The sequence below is a fragment of the Paramacrobiotus metropolitanus genome, unplaced genomic scaffold, assembly GCF_019649055.1.
Source record: "Paramacrobiotus metropolitanus isolate TYO unplaced genomic scaffold, Prichtersi_v1.0 Parri_scaffold0000088, whole genome shotgun sequence".
Classification (NCBI taxonomy): Eukaryota; Metazoa; Tardigrada; class Eutardigrada; order Parachela; family Macrobiotidae; genus Paramacrobiotus; species Paramacrobiotus metropolitanus.
The window spans coordinates 122,094-132,491 of record NW_026570308.1 but is presented as its reverse complement, the minus strand read 5'-3'; the positions used below and the strand labels follow the sequence as shown (position 1 = coordinate 132,491).

The following is a 10,398-nucleotide window of genomic DNA, read 5'->3' as shown; positions in this document are numbered from 1 at the left end:
TGTTTACTGGAAGGGAATCAGATTAGAAATCTACATAGATTGGATTTGGCTCGACCTGGATGTAATAAATAACCTTCATATGATGTATAAGAATTTGTGACCGAATACAGTTTCTTGTTCGGGCGTATTGGATCGTTGCGACCCATTTTTGCGGTACATACGGCGAGCGCGCATCGTGACGAATAACATTTATTCGCAATCCGGTAGTAATTCAAACAGGGAAAACTGGAAAGCATGGTCAGCATGCTATGCCGGTTATGTAGCCTTATCCAAGACAAACAATGCTTTTCGTACACGTACACTAATAAATATTTATGATTTTAATACTTTCAATACTACTGATTAGAATTTAGAAATAGTTTTTAAATGCAACACCGTAGTGGTGATACCATGCAGTACACATGCTGAGTTATGCAGAGATTTCCATACACACTGAGTAATTTCCATAAGCCCTGGCATAATACTCTGTCGACTGAATCGATAACCAAAATCACCCACATATACAGGAAAATTAATAAATGTGTAAACCTTGGATTACTATATCCACTGGCGACTGCTCTATATCCTACTAAATGTTTCACAAGTTTTTCACCAGCTGTAGGCAGTCTGTATAATTTTTTATAAGGATATCTGTTTGCTTCTGCGTTGACGCATCGTAACTGCAGCGTTATATATCTAAGGAAATGGGCTCTGACCACCATCCTTCACCGGCGCCAGTTGATGGAATCGACGCCGCTGCCAGGGTTTCTCTCCGCAACTCGATAACTTCGTGCAGGTGCTTCCAGCCAAGCCAGGCTCCATATACGGTTACCATCAGCAAAAGCGCCAACAACTGCAGCGGCTCCGGAACAAGCAACTGCACCAGCGGATAGGGCAGACAGAAAAAGCACGCAGTTCGCCGGAGCATAACCGCCATAATGGCGATGAGGCCGACGTACAACGGGCACGCACAGAAATCGGGCTCCGATGAGTCGTCCACCGGGTTCTTCACCGGGATAGCGGTATCGGGAGCACAGCATGGCGTATAGGGACTGGTCGCCCCAATGCTACCTTCGTCCACCGTTTCCTGCGGCTTTTCTTCGTGACCAGCCTCGAATTCGCTGGGTTCGTGGGCCCTGTAATGCCAGTACTTCTATACAGCTAAGGACAAAATAAATAGACATTGCCTCTTGATGTTTTGAGCAGCATTTTCACGTTTCAGCCCGGGTGGACTCTGCAGTAAATACTGCACCAACCTGTTTTTGCGCAGATAGGCACATGCCCGATCCAGAGACCTGTGGCCAAGTCCGTAGATGACGAGCGCGAACATCGTTGGTAGATTACTTAACCAAGGCAGTATCCAAATCCATCGCCATAGAACCTCGTATGTTAGCGGTGAATAGGTAGAGGAGTACAGGGACAGCAGTGCCGGATGGCTGGTGTTCCAGCGCGGATAGTCCAAATCCACCCAGTAAGACAGCATAGCTTGGGGGACGCGCATCATACCCTGTTGGGCCCAAAACGCCGGTCAGTGGCTCTGTACACGTGTCTGCCCGCATAAAACTAAGGTCACTTCTATGCGCACGTGTATGCCCGCATAAAATTAAGGTCACTTCTATGCGCCAGTCATAAAGGTCACTTCTACGCAAGCTGTAAACCTGAGTACTGTGCAGTGAAGGAAATGAAATGCACATTTGAGTGCCCTTCCGTCCCGCAACAAGGGACTGGTTCCACTAATTGTGGGATATGTTCAGCAGCGTTTTGCGTCGACCATGTTCTCTCAAAAAGCGCAAACATCGAAAGCGCGAATCATGGCAAAGAGTCCAAATTTCGAGACTGGCCAAACGAAATTATTGAGACGGAAATGTTGAAAAAACAAGACATCAATAATCACGCAAAGACCGAGACGCAAAAAATTCGGCGTATGTTTCCGCCAAAAAGATTGATGCAGCTTGAAAGTCTTGACGTAAATAACGATATGATGTACTAACGGTGTGAAGTATTAACACCTGAATTTACAGCGTATATGGTCTAACATTAGCTGATATATACTTCCTACCAGCACCGTTGGCGACTGTATTAAAAAAGAGATTTTTTTAAGTACTGTAGTGATAAAGAAACGGACTGTAATCGCAATCAGACGTATGGGTTGTAATTAGACTTCGAAAAGTGATATTACCCACTTAAAAAACTTAAAATTTAATTTTGCGAGAAATTTTCCTGCGCATGGCAAATTGACTATGCGCCAAGAATTTTCATGGCGCATAGCACTTTCGTAAAATTAAAGGCAACCATAGTTTTGCAGCGCCTTGTAGTAAATGTTGTACAATACTCCATTTCTATATAACATATTACTGATTATTACTACATATTCAGCATTGTTTTTTTAATTATTCAGTTTCATTAACATAAAAATCAAATTTTATGGAATTAGAATGGAAAAACGTAAGAAATGTTATTGTATTACCATGATACTGCTATTTATACCGATAGAAAAATCCCTCTCTGGCCAATAATGCCGGTAGCGCGCTCTTTTAAACGGGTCCGCCGTGAAAAACACACGTCGAAAAACTAATATTTACGGTCCGTAGCAGAAATTGCCAATAAGCCCAATGATTTGCGCTTTTTTTGTGTATTACGTAGAAAATTAAAAAAAACATTAACTGCAAAACTTCTTTCTCCCGCTATACACTTGTGGTATTATTTCCGGACGGGCTTGTACGTACAAACTACTAACTCAGTATGTTTCAACCTGAATTTGTCTAGTCAGGCTGATGTCCTTTTCTTACCGTTTGATAGGTAATACAATACGTTTCACCGGTTGCGGTGCCGTTAGGATAAAAGGCACGGACGAATAGGCTCCACCAATCCCATGATCGGCGCAAGCTATCCGACGGAGGAATGAAAATTTCTATTGGTCGGATAGTTTCGATTACAGCATAACACCAGCATAATAAGAAGCTTAATTTCAATAAGGTCGCCCAGTATCGATAAAAGAGTATCCCTAGTATTGTTTTCTTCGGTGTTGTGGGCGGGCTTGTAATTTCTGCCGCTGCGAGCGGGGCTTCTTCCACCGCTACCGAATCCTTAACCAGCGCCGTACCACGCATACGCCTGTAAACAAAAAATACGTAGAAATAACTACACTTAAACGTACACTGATAGAAATCAGCGCGATTCAAGATCGGTCCAATATTTTGTAATGGCCGGGTGCGACTGTCCGTAGCACTGATAAAAGTTTACTTTATTACTCACTGAATGATAAATAGGTTATACAATTTGGAATAAAGTCGTTCATATTCAACCAGTCTTTCATTTAGCCATTTACAGGCAGTGTTAAAGTCAGGGAATACGTAAGACACAAATACAAAGCGAAAACATAATTAATAATAAATAAATAACAAGTATCGGTCGCGCTAGCGCGCGACCAGTTGTGTATGAGGTATGGAAGAATGAAGAAATACAAAATATACTTCGTACAGCAATAAAAAAATTTTCGAGAAATATTTCAAATATAAAACCCAGCGAGGCCAGCTACGAAAATATTTTAAACATGCAGAAATGCGAAATTTTTTCAAGCTTTCCGGTTAAATTCGACCATTTTCTGAAAACTGTGAAAGGCCCCGTAAGTTTTTCTTTTTTCATGGTTCTTTATCGCGTTTTTAATGTAACTTTATATTACCGATCTAACGAACTGAAAACTTGAATTTTTTGGTTCCACAGATAATATTTTAACGGTGATAAAATGGATTGAGTGGGGTCATATACTGTATGTATCTGTACACGATGCCCATAAAATATCATTCTTTCAGCGCAGAATTAATGGCAACTTGCGGGGAACAGTTAACGGTCGCCCAAGGTGTCCTTGCAGGCTGCATCTTTAAATGCTAAGTATAAGATTTTTTCAGCCATCAGTCAAGCTCTTCAGTATTTATTAAAATAAAATAAATACATGTTTATTAGATTTCGAGGTTAGTGAATGCCCAAGCTACCACCAGTATCACAGAGCCGCCATGTGAGTGAATACGGTAAACGGGCCGCGGGCCGGATTTTAGATATTTAGAAATTACATATAAATTAGACAATTAAGGGATTTGGCCCGGTACATAATACCAAATTCGGGTAAATACACGGGCTGTCGCGCAATCCTAAACACTTTTTTGCATGGCTAGGTATGTACCTAATATTCATAACGGCTCTCATACTCATACTCATAATCCTACTTCTAATTCCGAATTCATACTCATAACGGCCCTTATAATCATAATTATACTTTGGTCCTACCGGTCATCATACTAATTTATTCATAATTATTGCTCATATCTTAACCATTGCTCATGCTGGTGTGTCAAAAATGTAATATTCAATTACAACCATGTGTTCATGTCAGTCTACTCAACCGCCCGCTTACGTCCAGTCGTAAAAATCATTTCACATGAATTAGTAGCGAAAAAATATTTATTAGAAAATGGCTTCATTACAATATGACTTCAGTAAACATGAACTGAGTAACGAAAGCTAAGTAATTTAATCTGCATATAAAAACTGAGCAAGAAAATCTACCATTGTCCACTTTCGTCCATTTTTTAAACTGGTGCTAAAGTTCAAAAACCTGAAATGTTAATGGGCTTATTACGTAGCTTCTACCAAACAAAAAGTGAACGGACCGTTAACTTTTCATTTCCACAAAACTAAATTTCGACAAAAGCATCGTGTACACTGTACAGCAATGGAACACAGGAACAGTAATAACACAGTTTGCTACCCAGGACAAAAGCAGATATCAAAAAAAATTTTTTTTAAAAAATTCAAGAACGGTGCACAATTTGCGCAACAGCTGTTACTACTTAGTGTCAATATTACGATTTTTACGATTAATAAATAATATAATGCTTTCACTAATAACATTAAGCGCAGTAGCACACTGGTATGAGTAGCGGTAAAGGTTTGAGTTATGAATATGAACAAAAATATGATAACCGGTAGGATCAAAGTATGATTATGATTATGAAAGCCGTTTTGAGTATGAATTCTGAATTAGAAATAGGGTTATGAGTATCAGGACCGTTATGAGAATTAGGGTTTAGGAGCGCGCGACAGCGAAAGTTGCCGTGGATATATACACATTTGGTGCTATGTAGTATGTACTGGGCCAAATCCCTTAAGACCGCGAGATATTGAGGTACTCAGACATTTCTAGACATTTTTAAAATTTCGAAACTCTGGAGGCTAAAAAAATTAGAGGTCACGGCCCCGCTGCGCAGGGCCGAGTCGAAATATTTAGAAATATTTCGAAATTTTGGAAATGTAAAAGCTGTGGAGCCGACTTTGGAAAAATTAATAGTTATTTTGAGGTATTCGAACATGTTTTAAAAACGTCTTACCTGGGCACATAGGGGTCCTCCAAATTCAGAAAAATTTCATATTTTGTGAAATAGTAGTATACTATCGTAGTATGCTTGAAAAAATATTTTCATCTGCCATGGTCAAGGGGGCGTGGCCAGACAGCATTTAAAGGTTTGCATATGATCACATACTATGCAATGCAGTGAGTGGAGTTATTCGTAATTAGTAATTAGTTATATTAAATTTTTACTGTAGCACCGTGAACTTTTGAAATTATCGAGTGGTGATGTAAACGAAGACCACGTGCGGCGGCTTGTGTCACTGCTGCCTAAGGCCCTAAATACACTTTTCGAAAATTTCAGTACGAGTACATATCTGCTAATCAGTAAAATAAGTTTTTTGCACGGTTTACTACATACAATACTAACTGATAAAAAATTTTTGAAAATGTGTACTCAGGCAACAATGACACGAGCCGCCGCACGTGGGCATCGTTTACATCACAACTGGACAGCTGCAAAAGTTTACGGTGCTACATACAGTAAAAATTCAATATAAAACTAATTACGAATAACTCCGCTCACTACATTGCATAGCATGTGATGTGTTAACACGCAAACTTTTAAATGCTGTCTGACCACGCCCCCTTGATCATGGCAGATGAAAATATTTTTTTAAGCATACTACGATAGTATACTACATTTTACAAAATATGAAATTTTTCTGAATTTGGAGGACCCCTATGTGCCCTGGTTAAAGGTTTCAAGAACTTAAAAAAAGTTATAATTTTGAATTTTTGATGGAATTGACAATTTAAATAACATACACAGATCTGTAGTTCAGGTTGCTAAGCTGCGAAATTTGTATTTGCTCACTCGAGACGTTTCCAGAATTTACTGGAAATTTCTATGAACTTTAAACGTTAAGTACAGAAAGTTTGAAAGGGTTTCTGAAAACGTTCCGGAAACCAGAAATTTTTTCCAAACTGCAGGTAGGAAGCTTTGGGAGACGCTTTATTTTATAAAATTAACAACTTAGTGGAAAAGTCAACGCTTAATTAGGAGATACAGTAATTTCCAAAACTAGTAACCGTCAAGTACTAACAACCCTTAAGTACTACAACTTTTAAAAAATTTTTAGACCTTCTCCAAAACTTAAGATTTTTTTAAAGATAAAGGTAGGAACGTTCGTGCGATGCTTTATTTTATAAAATTATCAACCTACTGGAAAAAATCAATCTTGATTTAGGAGATAATTTCCAAAAAATAAGGACATAAGGATATATGAATCTATTGACTATTGATAAGGTATTACATAGTAACAATTAGTACTGTAATAAATAAGGAATAATAATTCGATTACTGTTTTAGATTAAAAAGCTTCGTGGGATGTTTTAAAAAACGACTTTGAACGATATTATTTTAGCATCTTGCCTATGGTACCTGAGCTTGTTGCTGATCCAGGAAAAGTATGTTTCCTTCATCCATAAACCCCAAATGCGGCCGGTACAGTAGATACAGAAAATGTTCATCAGCAACACACAGCATGGGAACACGGCCTTCAGACCGCACGTTTTAATGGCTAGGGCGGCCGCAGTTCCACCCATTAGGACAACTGGCAGTACCCGCAGCACCAGCCAGACGAGAGCACAGACCGATGCGATAAAAAGCACAACTAGCAGGTAGAGGAATCTCTCGATGAAGGACACCCAAGTCGGTAGTTGATGGGACCAAGTGGCGAACGGGATGTGGTTGACCCAGCGGCAGTGTTTTTTCCATGGCGAATATCTCCAATTCCGATTTACCAGCAGCGAACATCCCACCGATACACTGAGGAGGACCGCGGCGCAGACGGTAATGAAGACGGCGACATAGCCTAGGCGACCGCGGTGGTCATCAGCGGCCGGATCCGGTGTGGACTCACTATCCGCAACGGTATCGGCCGTCGTAGGAATCCAAGAGGATACAATCTCATCCCAAATGCAACCGTCCACTGGCTAAAATAATTGTAATACTATGTGATAGATGCTGCTTTAATATTCCGACGGTATTTAGGCGGGTATATGCATATTTCGACTTTTCTTAAGAGAAAACTGATAAAAAACATTTTAAAATTGGAAAATAAGGCCAGAATTCCGGTTCCGTGTCCTCATGTTTATGTGCATTATTATGCACCACTTTAAGGTGATCGGTCCATAACTAGACTTTTGGTACACCCTTCTAGCATTTAAAATTTTCGAAATCTTGTTTACACACACAGTTTCCCAACCGGATGTTGCGCGTACATACGGTTTTCACACGAACGTATACAAATTATTTGACTTTAAAATGCAATAAAACGGCGCAAAAAAAAGCACGGAAGTGCGCGAAGTGAAAGTTTTCATGTACTTAAGTTTTTATGCATGTACTGGAACTTAGCAACATGTATAGGATCACTTCCTTTATTACCGGTCATTTGCGTTATATTTGAACGGTCACCTACGTATTCCAGTTTCCTCATGCAGAAAAAGTTTCAAAAAATTTGGCTAGTAGTCCTCGTTTTGCATTTGACATTCATACATAAATGTTCTAATCCCGATTCAGGAGTTCTAATCTCACTTCTCATGTAAGGAAACATAGTATGACCACTATAAATTCTGAACTGCGATCCGCACTGCACCTGGTGTGAGATCAGTATTGCAGTTTGCAAATCTATGAGTAAATGCCAAATACAGTTATTGAAAAAAAATTTCAAAAATAATTGTAAGGCAACTGTATTTGAAATTTTTCCGGTTTAGATAAAATCGGGATAAGCCCGGATAGTTTGTGTTTTGCTGTTTAAATTGTGGGCCAATATAGTGCAGTTGAACACCGAAAAATATATAATTAAAAAACTAAGAGCAAATGCAGAAGTTTTCCTAAAAGCTTGTTTCTGTTGATTTTGCTGTGGACAAATGCGCAACAGCAAAATTAATCAAACACTTTTATTAATAACTTTTCCTCATCCATTAACCCTATTTTACACACCCTATTTAACCCTATCTGTATGGAACTTACGTATCCCAGTTCTGCCAGAATGCTGTCGAGGCCAGTTTTATAATCGGGATCAAGCCGAGTGTTCTGCCATTCGGGGAAGAATCTGGTGCCGAACTTCAGCGCAATTTGCAACGCGAACCACAGAACCACTATGGACTCGGCGATAATTTCCTGATACGCCCATTTGTGATCACGATTTAGGAAGTCTCCAATTGTTTTTCGATATTTGCCCATTGCGCCAACTGATGCTGCACTGCTGCGAGAAACTCTACTAAAATTTACAATTGGCAACTCTTGCATTAATAGCTGGCAGATGGATTTATAACTAAGTAAACTGCCTGACTGCTCCTCACATGACGAGCTCCTGTTCCTAGAATCGTCGCACCCAGATTTGTACTATGGATTATTTTTGACTCCGCCTTCCTTGGTGCACGTAGTACTATTACTGTATCTCTTCCCTGCGCCCTTATACTCGTATTAATGCGGTCTCTCTACACTAGTTTCCGCTTCAGCTTGAACAACGCATGCGTCGATCAATATACAGTTTGCGATGCGGCTGAAGGCGGAAATCGTGAGCGAATTGAATTCAAATATTGCGTGATCGCTCGGCGATGCAGGTTCGTTGTATGGATCGAAGGGGTCCCGCCCCTTCGATCGTTGTATGGATCGAAGAGGTCCCGCCCCACGCAAAGTGCGTGCGTGCGCGCTTCTGCATTCTTCTCTTTGCACAAAGTAATTCCCGTTCACCAAAATAACAAAAGACGGTTGATGGCGGAAATAGTTGGAACTGTATCCTAGCCTAACACTGCTGACAGTACTAGTGAGAGTTGCTGAGCAGTGTGAGGAGCTGACAGAACAATATTAATACTGCCACATTAACAATGCCTAGAAAATCTTTCAGTCACCACGCTAAATCCTTTCGAAAGATCTCAGTATAATGTCAACACGTCGAGTGCTTAAATACCCGGCAGCATTTTTCCTGAATTGCTAAAGGTCACGATGGCACTGATACAAATATTCACCGGTTTCTTTGTGTTTTATTGCTTTTTTCCCTTGGGTGACTTACTACGGCAAGATCATGTTCTTTCCGTGATCCTGTTAAATATCTATTTCTTTTGAGAGCAAGCAGTTCTGAACCATGTTTTTGAGCATTTTTTTCCGGCTGTAGTTAGCGGCCGCACGTTTTGACCTATGGCGTAGATGTAGGTTTTCCACATATGGCGTGGCAGACCGTATCCACCGGCGCTTCGGGATAAAGGTCACCCCAGTACAAAACCTGCTTAAGTCGGAAATGAAGGTGCACAGCAGTGCCTTAAACGATATGAATGCCGGGATATTTGTTTAGTATGATTTTTTTCGTCTCCAGCGCGGGTAGAGATTGAAGACTATATATATATATAGGCTTCGTCACTGCGGGCTTCTCAACGCTGCCAGCAATATTTTACAACACAATAAGCCAATCTAAATTCGCTAGATGTTTCTCATTAATACTTTGTAGCCCAATCAAACCACTAAGCTTGTTTGCATTTCGTAGGTTCTAACGAGATATTTTCTTACATGTTTTCCATTGTCTTTCTTTCTCGTTTTCTTTTAATTCGTTTTCTGGCTATTAGTATGAAAACCATGATTTTTTTTCTGTTAGGGCATCTTTATATTCAGCACTGTGGACGCCGCCCACTTTAAAAGATTAAGTGCGCAGTCTGCTGAAGTAAGGTCAAAGAGTGCGCATTCAATTAGCATAAGGTACTGACAGTTCAACAGATATAAAAAATTATAAGGTTCTAACAGTTGTAATTAATGAACACCTTGTCTTCCGCATAGAATATTCTGTGTGTTATTACACACTTTGCGTATTATTAAATGTGTTTTGTCTAGTACTAACTTCTCGAATGCACAAGATTTAAAAAAAGTTGAAATTCGCTAAGAAAACGTTAGAGGGATCATTCAAAAAATAATTTCAATTTATTTGTGTCTTTTATAGAATTTGGTAATTTTCTAAGACAAAATCTACCGTCGCCTTGCGCTTCGCGCAAAACGGCTATCATTATACGTCGCAATC

The 10,398-nt window shown here is 39.8% G+C and overlaps 1 protein-coding gene across 1 annotated transcript; it reads right to left on the bottom strand.

Annotated features, from left to right (window-relative positions):
- Window positions 1-212: 212 nt before the first annotated feature.
- On the bottom strand, window positions 213-8,667 carry LOC129596307 (uncharacterized). Its single transcript, XM_055493546.1, has 5 exons — window positions 8,361-8,667; window positions 6,768-7,321; window positions 2,769-3,093; window positions 1,236-1,486; window positions 213-1,115 (listed from the first exon to the last, which is right to left on the bottom strand). Exons 1-5 carry the CDS (start codon window positions 8,637-8,639, stop codon window positions 668-670), a joined length of 1,857 nt encoding a protein of 618 aa, XP_055349521.1. The 5' UTR covers window positions 8,640-8,667; the 3' UTR covers window positions 213-667.
- Window positions 8,668-10,398: the final 1,731 nt, after the last annotated feature.